A 16,960-nucleotide genomic window follows, 5' to 3' on the forward strand; every position below is an offset into this window, starting at 1 on the left:
AAGTAAGGCTCACATTTATCATTGTGAGACAGATAGAGCTGACATATGGTCCAAAAATATTTTGATCATATAACATGGTTAACGGGTCTGACCTGCCAGTGTCGATGTCTAATGGAATTTTGAGCAAACATCTAATAATATGATGGCATTTCTTAACTACCTAACGCATTTTTGAGCAAACGTCTCATGAGACGATGATACTTTTGACCAGCTGTAACTTTCCTGGGCACCCGTCAGCACCTCACTTGGGCACCTCCGTCCCTCTCCTTGTGCACTGTTCGATTCCGTCCCACAAAAGTCTCTCGCCTCCCTCAATCCCCTTTGCCCCGCGTCGCCGAAACCCCCGCCTCCTCATCCTCCTCACGCCTCCAAGCCAAGCCAAGCCAAGGCCGTCGGTCTTCGCCGCCTCCTCCGACGGCCCCCTCCTCTACCCGTTCCTCACGCCCTTAAGCGCCGGCCTGATGCGATTCTGTCCCTCGCTGTAATCAAGCCCTAGTCCGCTTCGATTATCGGCTCTCCGTGGGCAATCGAGAATTCCGCCGGATATTTCTTCTCCAATAACCTACCCAAGGTATCCCGAGCTAATGCTACTCCTACTACCCGTCTGTTTCCACCAAAAATAATTCGGGGGTTGAGCTCAGTCATCGGATTGGACGACATTTCTCCACTGATACGATCGATCCTCTCTCGCACGGCCTGATTTGCCTCCATTGGCAGGTATCGTTTCCAGGAGCCCTGCCCCCAGAGTAGCCAAGAGGCTGGCGTCGGGGGCCGATTTGCTGCTACTTTTGAGGAGTTGGTACCCTGTAGGTGGCCCGTCGGCTGCAGGGTCTTGGTTCGTGGAGTTCTTTTCAGGGCTTTTCTTGGGGAGTCATGGGAGCTTTCTGCTCGTGTTTGCAAGCCGATTACTCCGACCGCCATGGCAACCAGACTTCTGGTGCGTTTAGGAACTGCATGTGCCTCAGGTGTTTTACCCAGCAGCTGATCAACGCTGTAAGTCTCGTCCCGGTTGCTTGATTGCCATAGGGTTGGTGTGATAAAGATTAGTTCGTATGGCTGACTTCTAATTTTGGTCCTAGAAGATCACAATCTTTTAACGTCCAAGTACACATCCTTCTGTTTTTTGTTAAGCACAACCCGATGTGCAAAAGTAATTAAGCATCTGTATTGGATATCATTATACTGATTTCGATGGTAACAATGTGCTCTTCTGTCGGATTACATGGAGTCTCGGGCAAGATTTATCTCATTGTACGAGCACAAGAAAGAACAAATCAACAAGTATCTAGTTAACTACTGTCGCCTTGTTTATACACAACCTTTAGTTCTCTAGTAACTAGCCTTTTGCGGTGAACACCTGGTGTGAATGATAGCTGAAAGAAACCAAAAACATGACACAACCATTGCAAATTGTTTCTTGTTCCACTCACCTGCTGAATTTTCTGTCCCTTGTAATAAGTTAATTACTTTAACATGAATTGAGATTATACAGGCACAAAACCATTACATTTGTATCTCCTTTTTTCAGTACACTGTTTTATTCCGAGTTGGAACGGTCCACTCTGTTTCTCAAGCTATAGAAGCCACCCCGCTTGATTCATCTGAAAGTTCATTCGATATATATCGTTCACCTCCAAGACCACTGCCATATGATGATCCTAGATTCTCCCCTCCTCTGCGTGACTGGTTTGCATCAAGGCAGGATCCTTCAAGCCATTCACCAGAGGAATCAGAACCACTCAGACCAAATTATGATGAGGAAATAGAAACGATGAGTTCAGTCAACAAGCCAAGTAAAACAAACTATGACACAAAAATGAAAAGAAGCAGCTCTGCTTACGGAGATAAGTTGTCCCGAAAGGAATCTGGAAATTATTTCACCTACTTTTCTCCATCTACTGAAGATGAAGATGTCTGTCCAACATGTCTTGAAGGTAATGCTCACTAACTTTCAGTATATTAGTCTACCAGGAAGATGTCAAGTGAGTTTTGTACAGCGCATTAGTTTCATACAGTTAGCAAGACTTGAAGTAGAGCAGTCTAGAAACAATAAGCATTAGTTATGTTATATTGCATGACCGAATCTGATTCATCTTTCTGAACTTTTGTGGCACTAATTTAATTTCTTGGGTAACCCAATCATTCTATACATATTCCATTGCTTTAGAACACCGTGGATGTTAAATAAATTATTCAAATGTGTCGTAAATTTATGTTTATGCTGGTTAATTGAAATAAACTCCCAAATCAGATAACCTGATAGACCATTACCTATCTAATTTGCAGATTATACTTCGGAGAATCCTAGGATAGTAATGCAGTGCTCACATCACTTCCACCTTGGCTGTATCTATGAGTGGATGGAAAGAAGTGAGGCATGCCCTGTTTGTGGAAAGGTAACTTGGTTTTAGCTCTTTGTCCCAATGATCTATTATTACTATTTCCATATGCTGTTACACTTTGTTCTACTATGAGGTCAGTAGTCCATATCTACTTTGGAACAGTGTTGACATTACAGGACATGCCTTTGCATTTTACTTATTTAAGGTGTTGTATTTCTGTGTTTCTTTTTCGATAAAGGGGGACTTTATTATCTCAAATGTAGCATCAAGTGGATACAAAGCATTATGAGTAACACCCGGCCTCTGCATAATTAGGATGCACACAGCCAAATCCAGAAGTCTGACAAAAATTCATAAAATAAAAACCGGCAAATCGGTAACAAGTAGAGTCCTATAGACCGACACTATGCCTATGTCGAAGGGGGTGGCGGATCAATCTGTAGGTTATGCTGCCACCCATGTTGGGAAAAAACCTCCGTAGCCACATGCTCCAATCGCGTACACACCGCCATGAACAGCGGTTAGTACTTTGGCCGTTGTAGCATGGACCACGTACGTAGCGACTGCGTACACCGGAAAATAACCTGCAGAGGAGAAGCATTTTTGTCATTAAAAACCAAATCATGTCTACATAGCCAAAGGGACCAAATTAAGGCATACACTCCCACCTTGATTAGCGTTTTGAACCTATTTGTAATACCGTCCAACCAATGACCAAAAATATTGGCAACACTTGTGGGCGGATACAAATTTGACGCTATTTGGATGACTGACCACGTAGAACGGGCAAACTTGCATTGGAAAAATAGGTGTTTGATTGTCTCGTCATGAGTACAAAAAGAACACTTCTTACTCCCTGGCCAGTTGCGCCGTGCGAGGTTGTCTTTGGTTAGCACAACTCCCCTACGAAGAATACCACATGAAGATTTTCACTTTTAGTGGAATCTTAGACTTCCAAATTTTCTTATTATTACACGCTGGTACCTCAGTGTGCCTGAGTGCACAGTACATAGTCTACTGTGAAAGACCCTAATATAGTAAGGTTCCAGTGAAACACATCCTGGCCTTGTGTCAGGTTAATCGAATCTAGTCAGGATAAAAGATTATGCCATGACACAAGTCGGGGGCCAATCAAATCCCGCCTGAACGAAATATTCGGCGGTGAAGATGTTAGGATCTCACTAGTGTAGCTCGATCTATTGCACTAACTCACGAATTCGTGTCTTAGGTAGCGATTACAAGCTCGGGTACAAGAATGGAAGAAGGGGATCGGGGACTGGAGAGGAACAATGCCGCCGCCGTTCTGATCCACTGGATGACCTAGTCTTCGTGGGAGACGCCTTAAGTAGCCGGGTGGTCGCGTGGGCTCACCGAGTCCACTGTGGCCCAGTGTTGGTTGGGTTGGGCCGCCGGATCCTGGTGGGTCGGGAGGCAGTGATGGAGTCACTGTCGGCTGGGTCCCCCTTGTCGGTGACTGGCAGCAGTAGGGGCGCTGACATCCCCTTCTCCTTGCGACGAGGCTTGCCCCCAAGCCTTTGCTGCTGGAAAACGGGCTTGTAGCGCCACTTGGTCCTCCCAGGTGTCTTCCAGGGCCGACGTGTCGGACCAGCGCACGAACCTGCTCGATCATGGCGCCATTTTTCTTGCGCCAGCGCCGCTGGAGGACTGCGACAGGAACCACAGGAGCATCAGTATGACGCGGGAGTTCAGTTTGAGACAGCGTACCCGGGCGCAGGCAGTGGCGTAGTTGGGACACGTGGAAGACAGGGTGCACTTGAGCCTGAGGCGGCAACTCCAATTTGTATGCCGAATCGTTGATCTTGGCAATGATTTGGTACGGTCCGTAGTACTTGAATGCCAGTTTGTGGTTGGTGGTGGGCGACTGAAGTTTGAATGTAGGGTTGAAGTTTGAGGTAGACCGAGTCGCCCACAGAGAAAGTGCATGGAGATCGCTGTTTGTCCGCCTGGGCCTTCATGTGCTGCTGCGCTCTGTTCACGTGTTGTTGTAGCAGGTCCTGAATGACGGCGCGCTCGTCCAGCCAAGAATGCAGCGCCGGCACGGTGCACTCACCTGTAGAAGTGATCCCCCAATGCCTTGGTTCATGCCCGAACATTGCTTTGAACGGCGACATCTCGATGCTGGAATGATATGAAGTGTTGTACCAAAACTTTGCTAGTGTATCCAGTGGCTCCATCTGGTTGGGCAAGCATGCACGAAACAACGAAGATAAGTTTCGACACACTGATTGACTCGCTCTGTTTGCCCGTCCGTTTGCGGATGGTTGGCCATGCTCAGCCTCAATTTCGTGCCAGCATACTTGAAAAACTCCTGCCAGAAGTGACTGGTGAAGACGGGATCGCGATCCGACACAATAGAAGCTGAGAATCCATGGATCCTGTAGACACTGTTCATGTAAAGGAGCACAACTTTGGGTGCAGTATAGGGATGCGCCAGGGGAAGGAAGTGGGTGAACTTGGTGTGCCTGTCTACAATGACCCAAAGGCAGTTGAATTTACCGGACTGCGGAAGCCTGTCGATGAAATCCATAGTGATCATCTCCCAGGGTTGTTGCAGGATCGGTAGGGGTTGGAGCAAACTTGGGGATGCTGCTATGTCCGGCTTGGCTTGCTGGCAGACTGGGCAACAGCGCACATAATGCAGAACATGTGTTCATTTTGGGCCACACGAAAAGACGACGGATGCGTCGAAAAGTTGCAGGAAATCTGGAGTGCCCGCCAAGGGGGCTGTCATGAAATGCTGACATGATCTTCTGCTGTAGTGCGGTCGAGCCTCCCAGCCAAATACGTCCACGGAATCGGAGAATCCCATTCTGCAAAGTGAAACGGCCTTTGGGGCCTTCCTTCACAGCTAGTTGCTCCAGCAGTTTCTGTGCCTGAGGGTTACAGTTATAACTTGCTGCTACATCTTCAAGCCAAGTTGGTTGATAGGAAGTGACAACAGAGAGCATCTCTGAGGAACCCGCACGCGACAGGGCGTCTGCCGCGGTGTTTTCAATACCCTTCTTGTACCGTATGGTATAGCGTAGACCCAGGAGCTTGGTGAAAGCGCGTTGTTGCCAGGGAGTGGAAAGGCGTTGTTCCTCCAGGTGTATCAGACTTTTTTGGTCGGTGTGGATGACGAACTCGCTGTGCTGGAGGGTCGCCATTGGTCGGTGTGGATGACGAACTCGCTGTGCTGGAGATAGTGGCGAGGAGCTGGAAGGTCTTGGGTGAGACGCTGCCGTCCAGCGCCGAACAAGAAATGGCCATAGCGGTGTCGCAAGTTGAGGTAGTGACAGTGCTCTCGTTTTGCTCGACGTCCACACCGAAGAGCTCGAGCATTTCCTCCACCACGTGGAGTTGGACCGTGGTGGGGCAGACGTGGTCCTGTCCCCAGCGCTCTCCGCACTTGAAGCAGAGACCCTGAGCTCGGCGGTAGTCGCGAAGCGTATTCACCTTTGGACGTGTCCGCACGCGCCGCCTCGGTGCCGCGACGATCCACGATGCCACTTGGAGGAACTGGGTGCGGTGGAGGTGGAGGTAGTGGCAGCGCTATGCCCGGCCTGTAGTGCACCTTAGGTGGTCGCGACAGCGAGCCAAACGCTCCGTCCGCCACCTCTTCTTGTAAGAGCGCGAGCGCGCATGCTCCAAGTCTGGTGGTCGCTCCACCAAGACCACCGCACGGATATCCTTCCGTAGCCCCTCGACAAAACGAGTGAGAAAATAAAATGGGTGAATTGTGTCAGAATAAGAGCTGAGATGATTAATGATGACTCAAATTGCTCAATGTAACCTGCGACCGTGGATGTTTGGCGCACGGTGTAAAACTGACGAATCAATGTTTGATGGCGATCACGCCCAAAACGCGCACACAAAAGAGCGGTAAACGATTCCCAATCGAAATCCGCAAGTCGCTTCTGAATAGATTGCAACCAAATGGATGCGGAGCCAGAGAAGTTCAGCGCGGCCATAGGCACCCAGGAAGATGGTAGGATGGCAAACATAGCAAAATATTGTTCGCAGAGAGTTTTCCACAATTTTGGGTTATCTCATGCGAACTGGGGGAATTGGATGGATGGGTGTGCCTGGCCTAAGCCGCTGAGTAGCTGACTGGCATGCGCGAATGGGGAAAGGGCAGGGGGTGATGAGGGGGCATCGGACTGATCGTTTGCCGGGAGCGGCGGCGGCGTCTGGAAGGACGCCGCGGGCAACCCTCGTGTGATGTTGTAGACGTCGTGGCCATCGGGCCCTTGCGAGTTTGCTGCCGCGCCAAACACGGTTCCGATGTGGGTACCGGTCGTCGCAGGCGGATGGTGACTCATCGCTGGCGCCTGGTGCGATGCGCCCTCCGGGCGCGGTGGGGGTGGAGGTGCGTGTTGCAGGGCCGCCATCGGGTCGGTCAGATCGCCGACGTGTCGCTCGAGATCGGGGCGCCACGCCATGAGGTCGTCGACCTTGGCGTTGGAAGCCTGGATCGCGGCGGTGTGCTCCTTGAGGGTGGTCTCCAGGTGCTCCAGGGACGACTGTACGGACGAATCCATGGCGATGAGTCGAGATCGCGCTTGGCGCAGGGATCTCGTCTCCATAAACTGGGCTAGATCGACGCAGAGGAAGGGGGTGGGAGTGGTCTTTGATAAGGAAGGGGGTGGGAGTGGTCTTTGATACCAGATGTTAGGATCTCACTAGTGTAGCTCTTGTTCTATTGCACTAACTCACGAATTCGTGTCTTAGGTAGCGATTACAAGCTCGGGTACAAGAATGGAAGAAGGGGATCGGGGACTCGAGAGGAACAATGCCGCCACCGTTCTGATCCACTGGATGACCTAGTCTTTGTGGGGGACACCTTAAGTAGCCGGGTGGTCGCGTGGGCTCACCGAGTCCACTGCGGCCCATTGTTGGTTGGGTTGGGCCGCCTGATCCTGGTGGGTCGGGAGGCATCGATGGAGTCGCTGCCGGTTGGGTCCCCCTTGTCGGCGACTGGTTCAGGGTTAGCAGCGGTAGGGGCGCTGACAGAAGAACCGAGCACATGCGCAATAGTATTATTCTTTTCACGAGCAATGTTGTATAAGGCTGGATATTGTTCTCTGAGGCTGGCATTGCCTAGCCAGATGTCTTCCCAGAAACAAATCTCCGACCCATCCTTTATTGCGAAAGACCCAAAGCGAAATAGATGTTTCTTTGCCGCCATTAGGCTAGCCCAAAAGTGCGAGTCACCAGGTTTCCAATATGCCTGAGAAACCGCCTTTTGGCCTAGATACTTGTTGTGTAACATGGTTTGCCAAACACCATTCTCAGTAAGAAGTTTAAATAGCCATTTACCGAGAAGGGCCTCATTCTTGACCTGCAAGGTCATGAATTCCAAAGCCACCTTGGTCTTTAGGCCTACAAACCACACTCCATTTGGCCAGCCTGTATTTTTTCTTTTCACCATCTCCTTGCCAAAAGAATCTGGATCTAAAGTAGTTTAGTCTTTGTAGGACCCTTTTTGGGAGTTGGAAGAAAGAAAGCATATACAGAACCATGTTTGTGAGGACGGAGTTAATCAAAACCAGCCGACCTCCAACTGAGAGCAGTTTTCCTTTCCAGCTGCTCAACCGTTTCTCTAGACGCTCCTCCACATGTATTCCCAGATATTTAATCGGGAATTGGCCAAGTGCGCAACCAAACAAGTCAGCATAATCGGCCGCCGTCTCAACGGCTTCTCCAAAGCAAAACAATTCGCTTCTATGGAAGTTAATTTTGAGGCCCAACATTTGCTCAAACACCGAGAGCAAGAGCTTCAGATTTCAAGCTTTGTCCAGGTCATGTTCCATAAAAAGAATTGTGTCATCGGCATATTGCAAAATAGAGAGGCCACCATCCACAAGGTGTGGCACTACTCCCGCAATCTGTCCATCCTGCTTCGCGCGCTCAATCAGAATAGCCAACATGTCAACAACACTGTTAAATAACATTGGGGACATGGAGTCACCCTGTCGTAGTCCTTTTTTTGTCTGAAAGTAATGACCTATATCATCATTGACTTTGATGGCCACACTACCTCCAGTTACAAAATTTTGGATCCACTGGCGCCATTTATCGGAGAAACCTTTCATCCTAAGGGCCTGTTGGAGAAAAGACCACTTGACCTTGTCATAGGCTTTTTCATAGTCAATTTTGAATACCACTCCACTCATGTTTTTTCGGTGCATCTCATAGATGGTCTCATGAAGGATTACTACACCATCTAGTATATTCCTTTCATGAAGGCCGTTTGAGATGGCCATACAACATGGTCAGCTATCAAGTTTAACCTATTTGTAGCCACTTTGGTGAAAATCTTGAAGCTGACATTAAGGAGGCATATGGGTCTGAACTGCTGGATCCGTTCGGCCTCCTTAATTTTTGGCAACAAAATAATCTTGCCAAAATTTAGCCTAAATAGGTCAAGTCGATCGGCATGAAGACACTTAAACAACTCCAAAAGGTCAGTCTTGATGATATCCCAGAAATTCTGATAGAATTTTGCGGGGAAACCATCAGGGCCTGTAGCTTTGTTGTGTTCCATTTGGAACACCGCCGCTCTCACCTCCTCTTCCGAGAAAAGTGTCGTGAGGATATCGTTCTCTTCCGCCGTGACTTGTGAAATATCATTTGTTCGGGCCTCGTCAAGGGTGACATTCCCTTCATCTGGCGCCCTGAATAGAGATTTGTAGTAGCTGGTGATATACTTTTTGAGCTCCTCCTGACCTTCGATCCGCCCCTCATCCTCTTGGAGACTATGAATACATTTCTTCCTATGTCGACCATTGGCAACCAATTGGAAGTATCTTTGTATTACTATCTCCCATTAGGATGAAGTCAGCTTTGGACCTCTGGTAGTATTTGATCTCCTCTTCGCGCAATAGACGGGCAAGCTTCTCATTAGATTGATTTTTCAATTCAATCTCTTGTTAAGATAAGGTGCGTGTCTCTGCAATTTTGTCGAGGTCATCAATGATGGTACAGAGGTGCTGATTTTCTTTTTTGTACAATCCGTTGGTGTGTTTCGCCCATCCAGAGAGGTGTTGCCTCATGGCCCTTATTTTATAATTCCATCTCTGAATTGATGTACGACCAACGGCGTGCCTCTTCCAAACATTCTTGATTATGTCTACAAAACCATCCCGATGCAGCCATGCCAATTCAAATTTCAAAGGGCGACGGGCAGAATGGCTTGTAGAATTTGAATCAAGAATGATTGGCGCATGATCCGATAATGCCTCGATTCGCTCTAGGGCTCGCGTGGTTACCATAGGAAATTTTAGCTTCCATTCGGTATCCATGAGTATCCTATCAAGCTTCTCGTACGTCGGGACAGAACCCTATCAAGCTTCTCGTACGTTAGGACAGAACAGAACGGTTATTAGCCCAAGTGAACTGCCTCCCCGACATACAGGCCTCCTGAAGATCCAAACTGTCAATCACAGCATTGAATAGGAAAGGCCAATGAGTATCGAAGCGGTCATTATTTTTTTCTTCTCCTGGTACCTGATATTAAAATCCCCTCCAATAAGCATTGGGTACAGATTATCCTTAGCCAGGTTCACTAGTTCACGGAGAAAAGCAGATTTATGCTCATCTTGGGCAGCCCCATACACTGCGACCAGGCTCCATGTAAAATTATCGGCCCTGTTTCGTAGGTGAAATTTGATATGAAAATCACCGGTCGAAAAAAGCCAACAAGTCCATGGCCGTGGTCTGTATCCCAAGAAGGATCCCTCCGGACCTTCCACGAGCTGGTAGACTGCCATGTGTAGTCGAAACCACTTGATAGGTGATCGAGGACGTGCGGGCGTAAGTCACATTTACCAGCCTCGGAAATTGCCACAAAATCCAATTTGTGTTCTCGCACACAATCACCGACGTGTTTATGTTTAGCCAAGTCTTTATGTTTAGCCAAGTCTGAGAGACCTCTGCTATTCCAAAACATGCCTCATGTGAAAACCTGAATTGCTGTGGAACTTTTCGCCTTCTTGGGCGGTTTTTGTTTCTTTTTAGAGGATTGCGATTTAGATTTTCGCGAAGACACTGTGAAGTCACACAACATTGACACGGGTCTTGCATCATCTAAACCCACCTCGGTAACCTCACCAACCAAGTGGGAGATTAGCAGACCATCATATTTGGCATCCGCTTCATCATCGTCCTCGGTTTCGGGGGTTTCGGGGTTTGATAGGGCGTTATTACACTTCGGAGAAACCTTTAAACGGTCAATCTGCAAGTGTTTAAGTGCCCCAACCGACAGATTAATTTCATTATCATTCTTTCCCATAGATACACCAACATTATTTAAGCTACTAGTAATACGAGTGTCTGAAAAGGAAAGAAAAGATTGAGCGGATGAGGTACCTGACGTGGGGTCCAAATTCCTCAAGGCTTGACGACAATCGCCTTCTCAAGGGAGTGCTCATCAGTCGCAGAGGAACCATCAGCAACAAGGGAATGATGGTTACTACGTCGAAGGGGCGTGGTCAGGCCTCCAAACATAGTACCCATCGGCGTCGATAGAGTAGCCGTTGGCGCAGACTTTAACAATGGCGAAGGTGTCCGTACAGTCCCAATGGTCGGCGAGAATGAACGAGGTGTTGAGCCCAGTGGAACCATGGCGACAGCCGCACGAGCCGGTGACGCGACTGGTGGCGCGACAGGACCCACGACCAGCTCTATCGGCGCCGAATCCCTGGCAGAAGCATGTGCTGCAGCTGCATGTTGCATCGGGGCAGCAGCATCTGCCTCCTTGAGCGCCATGCTCGTATGGGCGGCTGGGCCAGTCTCTGTGAGTGGTGCATGGCGCATGCAGCCGAGAGCCATAGGCCGGCCCTCCACGGCCGCTGGCTGTATGGCACACGCAGCCGTGGACCGCGCTTGGTCCACTTTATTCACGTGAGCAGCAGCGGCTACGAGCAAACCCGTTGCTGCCACATTCACGTCCGGCCGGCCGAACAACCTAGATCTGCTGCCTGTACTGATCTCTGTACGTACTTCATGGGTACTTCATGGGAACAGCCGAACTAGTTTGAGCATCTGATGTCGTATTTTCACCAACAGCTTGGACGTTTTTAGACCTTTTGCTAGCATCTCTGTCAGGCATATCCTCATCCCGGTTAGCGCCGTCCTCATGGTTTTCCCAAATACGTGGGATAAAGTCAACATCCGGGACGTAGTCCTCCTCCTCCACAGCAAACCGAAGCGAATAGCCATTAAGTTTAACATAGACATCCGAGGAGACCGAAGCATCCACTTGAATTCGCACAATACCATGCCGGTGCAAAGAAACCAAATCAACATCTTGTGTGGCTCCTATAACTGATCCAACCGCCCACAAACCGAGGAAATGGCGGAGAGGTGGTGGAATGCCAGTGACGTGAACCCATACAGGCTGCAAAGGAAGAACGGATGTGACCTCCTCAGCTATCCATTCACTGAATGCAACCTTCACTTCAAAAGCTGCCACATGTTTCAAAATCTCAAGGGACGGGAAACAAACTAGGAAAGCATTGTCTCCATGCGGCACGGCTTCCCAATTCCAAGATGACTGGACCGAGGCGATCTTAGTGACCTCTACCTCCACCTCAGCAGCGCACAAAGAACCACCAGAGATCGTGACCAGAGCAGTCGGCAGTGTTGGTGGTGCTAGATGTTCCCTTGAAGAGCGAGTCAGGTAGCTGCACGAACATAGCGTTTACTAGACCGCATCCACCGAGCGACGCAATGGGCCTTGGTTGCTTGAGCACAGGACAACGATGCATAGGGTGCTTGTAATTGTCGCAAATATGACAATAGTGTATCACCGTGCAGTCCTTGGAGAGATGATCATCTGAACGACATTTGAAGCACCAAAGGCTTGTTTTCTTTCCTTTTGGGCCCTGTCCAGCGGCGTCCGTTGAGGCCGCAACCACCGGAGCAAAGTTGGTAGCCTCATGAGTCAGCGTTGCGGGGGCGGTGCCGATAACCGATGGTGGTGGGAACAACGACGGAGGTCGCGCAGCCGAAGGGACGGCACCGGAAGCACCGGCAGTAGCACCATCACGGCGTCCCCCCTTGCGCTTGTATTTGTTGCGGCGGGCAGGAGCTGCGGGCGCTGGTTGATTGGTGGCCCCGAAGGCGGCTGGCGCCGGCGGCGGTGCTGCAGCCCGTGGGACGGATGGTGCGATGTACGCCGGTGGTGCGCCAATGCGAAGCGGACCGGCGGCAGCCCCAAAACCTGCTGAGATCATCGGGTTCGTCGTTGCTGTCCTGGCCGGCATGGGTCCCTTGGTAGCGTTGTTGTTTCGGCCAGCCATTATCGGCGGGGACGGCTGTCGCAGGACGACGGTGTAGGAGTGAAGCGGCGCGACCAGGGAGGACGTGCGGCTGAGCGATGGGTATCGCGTACTAGGGCGACGTGAGCCTTGAAGCAGATCGGCCCTCCTGAGAGTATGGCCCAAACATGGAGTCGCACGCACTCGTGGCCCACCAGCCGCCGTGAGAGTATTGGATCCAGCGTCCACGTGATTGATGCATGCCGCTGACTTTGCATGATCGATTAGCCGATCCGCATGGAGCGCCTGATTGGAGCATGCAGCTGCGGCAGTTTCGTCCAATGACGCTGCAGCAGTTCCATCCACTGACGCCGTGTTCGTTGCCACCGGCGGCTCCAGCCAGAACACCGCCAGCGCGACTAGCTGCAGCGGTCTCGGCCGCGGGAGAGGCCCTTTCCGAGGGCGGATGGGCACGCCTCGGCGAGCGGGCTTTGCAATCTCCGTTGGTTTGGCGTCGACAGTCCCCTGCTGAGACCTGCATCCATCCGACAATTGATCGGCGAAAAACGAACCAGAATGAATCTGACCTGAAGACGATGATGGTGACTCGGAATCCCGACGGTCCAATACGTGCGATTCCTTGGTGGGAAATCCCATGTCCTCCCAGAATTCCTGGACGATTTCTGCCTTTGATTTCTTCCGGCGAGCAACCGTCGACCAGGGATCCCCGGACCCATCCTGATCTTCGCATCAGAGCAGGGCGTTGACCGATTGTACCGGCACCGATGTCTCCTCTAACTGACCAGCTTCGTCTTCATCAATTTGCTCTGTCAGCTAGGATGTCGAATCTTGATCCGGAGCTCGGAGACCCCACTGTATTGGAGAGTTCACCCAGAGCCAAGGTAAGCCGCCGTCGCTCCAGGAAGACACGACCACCCACGCGCACGACACAATCCAGTAACACCATCTCAGTCCCGCTCTGAATCCTCTCCCCTGCCCGTAGATGTCGACCTTCCTGGACCTTGCCGTCGCCATTCCGCAGAAAGCAGAAATCAGGCCGATCTAGGAAGAGCGAGCCGGGCTGCCAGTCCAGTCCTGCCGTCGAGGAAGGCCGACGAGAAAGTTGCCGCCCAACACAGCGGTGGCGGTGGATCGGGCGACCTCACCATTCGTAGTTCTCTTTTTAATTGGGTAGGACTCTAATTACTTTATACAATGATTGTGACGGAGCATCTGGTTATTCGTTGAAGTTTGTTCAACAGGGTGTAACTTGATTTCTTAGTACCATTGTGGTGTGGTGTTGCACTTTATTCTACAACGAGATTCAGTAGTCCAAGTTTACTTTGGAACGGTGTGGGCATTGCAGGAAGTGTGTATTACTTCCTTTAGGTGATGTATTATGTGTTTAAATAGGGCCAACTTTTAATTGCATTATGCACCATTTCTACTAGTTTGTTACTTTACTTTATTTTCCCTAAATTCATGATATGAAACTACAGTTACATGATTAACCTACTATATTAATGTAGTGTTCAGATCACCATTCACCGCAAACTGTCCTGATTGCAGGTTCCACACGTGGAACCTGAAAGCAGCTGTATCGCCACAACACTAATTTTAGGAAGTGCCGTATCATAAATATGGGTAAGGCTTTCAGCTTATTCCTTGCTCATATTAGATAGGTTGTTAATAGTTCTCATGCATCAGAATACCCAAAAATATGGCGGCTAATAGTCTGGGATTTCTCAGTTTGTTAACCTCCTCATAACCCAAGGCATGGTGTGTGCGAGGCAGCTTACTGCGGGCCGGGTTTATACTTGCATAATTATACAGGGACTATTAAGCCTCTTCGGCTAGGATGATCGGTATTTTTCCTGGGAAGGGAAATTTAACATCTACATTGGAAGATACAGAAAGCAAGGAGAGTGTTGTTTGGGGCTGAATAATTTCTACCTAATTCTGATGTTAAGTCCAGAAAATTTTAAAACTAACAATGGACAATCGCATTTGTTGTTTGGTAAGCTGATTTTGCTGATTTGATGTAGTAAAAAACTCTGATAGATGTGTATTGCTGTCATCGCAATCTATTTCACTGTGTGTTTTCCCTGTATTGACTCTTAACTGATTTGTGCTCCATCGTGATCCTGTGCAGAAAATGGAGTTCAACGAGACAACTTAGACCTCAGACTGGACTAAGTGTCTTGAATTAACATCTCATATGGGAACCTGAAAATATAGGTACCTAGTCCTGCAAATACTCTGTAAATACACCTTTGTAAGTATCGAATCAGCAGCGTGCTCTATTTAGTATACTGGAATTCTTGATATGTTGGAACGGTGCATATAAACATTTATTTCTTTTATTTTTCTTTCAAATGGCCGGCAGGGGAAACTTGTTCCCTTGGTTTGTGCCTCAGCGTTGTTGCGACATGTTTTGATTCTCAAGTGATAGTCACTTGGAGGCTGTAAGTTGATGATATTTGTTAATATAATAATCATATGAATCCCATGGCTCTGTGGAAATCTCTTGTTTCTTGCTATAGTGTTAGCTCCATGTCTGCTAATCGTGCCGGAGATAACCGTCCAGGAGATTACTTCAGACCTATGTCACATCTTTACAACACTCTAAACCTCCTACTGGCATGGACCCTCAAACCGCATCTGTCCGGGCCACACACGCTTCGCCACGCATGCGTCTTACAGCCCTGGCCACCCAAAGCCCTCTCCTTTGCTGGCACACTTCCCTGCATGAAGCGGTGCTGGCAACCCAAAGCCATCTCCTGGCCACCCCAAGCCCTCTCCCCTCTCCTTCGCCCACACACTTTTCTACAACCCTGGCAACCTAAAGCCCTCTCCTTTGCCTGCACACTTTCCTGTATGAAGCGGTCAACGTCGCATTCATGCTGGCCCAGAGCGGATCCGACAACTCTGGCCACACAAAGCTCTCCTTCGTCTTCACACTTTCTTGCATGAAGCGGTCAGTGCCGACAACCCTAGCAACCCAAAGCCCTCTCTTGGCCACCCAAAGCCCTCTCCTTTGCCGGCACACTTTCCTACATGAAGTGGTCAGTGCCGACAACCCTGGCAACCCAAACCCCTCTCCTTCACCTGCACACTTTCCTACAACCCTGGCAACCTAAAGCCCTCTCCTTTGCACACACACTTTCCTGTATGAGCGGTCAGCGTCGCATTCATGCCGGCCCAGAGTGGATGCGACCTCTTATTGCAGTTGGCATTGAAGCAGTGTGCCGTCCCAAAGTGGATGCGACCTCTTTGGATCCGACATTGAAGCGGCGCGCCAACCGAGATCATCGCCCACGTTGCTTTTCGGTGCATGTGTCGTCTCTCCGTGTTCATTAAACATGTGTGGTTGGCGAGGAACCTACTCCGCCCTCGCATATGGCCGTCACCCGTTCGTCCGTCTGCACCACCATTAACCACTCCATTGCATGGCCTATATGCCTGCTATTTAAATGCCAGGTTCGACAACAATCGCATCCAACCTCCTGCGTTCCCTATCTCCTCTCGGCACCATACCTGCCATGGCCTCGAGTTCCAAAGCCTTGTGGGAGGGCCCGTTGACCGAACATAAGAAGGAGATTACTGGCATTGCCATCAGTTAGTAGTTCGGCAAATGGATGAGCTCTCCGAAGGCGAGCGGTGCAGATGAGCCAATGGAAGAGGCGGTCGTCGATGAGTCGGTGCCACCGTCCTCGCCGGCATCTTCCGGCATCACCATGGGCGAGACGTGAGCTCACTACACTGACATGGTGTTGGAAGAGTGGCAGTCTATGTTCCGACACGCGCAGGCCGACCAGGTGTACAACCTCCGCCTCCTCGACGAGCACCGACGTCCGGACGAGCAACTTGCCACCGGCATCATGGCACACATGGACATGGACGAGCAGGAGGTGCTTCTCCTATCCTTCCGCGTCGTCCGTGACATATGCCACAAGCGATGGCGGCACCGCCTCCTGCAGGCGGAGAAAGAAGCCGCCTTCACTAAGATCGATGAGGCGGTAGAGGAATTTTACTAGGGCACCAAAGACGTCGCTAGCTCCGCATTAGCCGCGCCCCGACATCACGACGACAATGTCGCACGTGAACGGGCACCGCTGGCAGCGAGGAAGAGTAGAGCATGGGAGGGCGCCGGTGCTTGGGTCCCACGAAGGCCACCACTCCACCCCTCCCGGCAGGCAAGCGGCTAATCGACCTATAATGATGAGCCTACCTAGCTTAGCTTCAACGGGCTTTAGGCCGACAGAATGCGGCGCTGACCACTTCGGGCGGAAAAGTGCGCAGGCGAAGGAGAGGGCTTTGGGTGTGCCATGGTTGTTGGACACGTGCGTGATAGCG

General features: G+C 50.2%; 1 protein-coding gene across 3 annotated transcripts; it reads left to right on the forward strand.

Annotated features, from left to right (window-relative positions):
• The first annotated feature begins 266 nt into the window (after nt 1–266).
• Nucleotides 267–15,127, forward strand: LOC119285903 (E3 ubiquitin-protein ligase At3g02290-like). 3 transcript variants are annotated; one of them, XR_005139967.1, is made up of 6 exons: nt 267–571; nt 718–993; nt 1,529–1,934; nt 2,287–2,396; nt 14,134–14,248; nt 14,757–15,127. XR_005139967.1 is itself a non-coding variant. In XM_037565232.1 (6 exons), exons 2-5 carry the CDS (start codon nt 874–876, stop codon nt 14,240–14,242), a joined length of 705 nt encoding a protein of 234 aa, XP_037421129.1. In that variant the 5' UTR covers nt 267–571; nt 718–873; the 3' UTR covers nt 14,243–14,248; nt 14,757–15,127. The 3 variants fall into 3 exon arrangements, 2 of the variants coding, with proteins under 2 accessions (XP_037421129.1, XP_037421130.1); XM_037565232.1 differs by having other exon boundaries at nt 14,174–14,248; XM_037565233.1 differs by lacking the exon at nt 14,134–14,248 and having other exon boundaries at nt 269–571.
• Nucleotides 15,128–16,960: the final 1,833 nt, after the last annotated feature.

Source organism: Triticum dicoccoides, chromosome 4A, assembly GCF_002162155.2.
Source record: "Triticum dicoccoides isolate Atlit2015 ecotype Zavitan chromosome 4A, WEW_v2.0, whole genome shotgun sequence".
NCBI lineage: Eukaryota > Viridiplantae > Streptophyta > Magnoliopsida > Poales > Poaceae > Triticum > Triticum dicoccoides.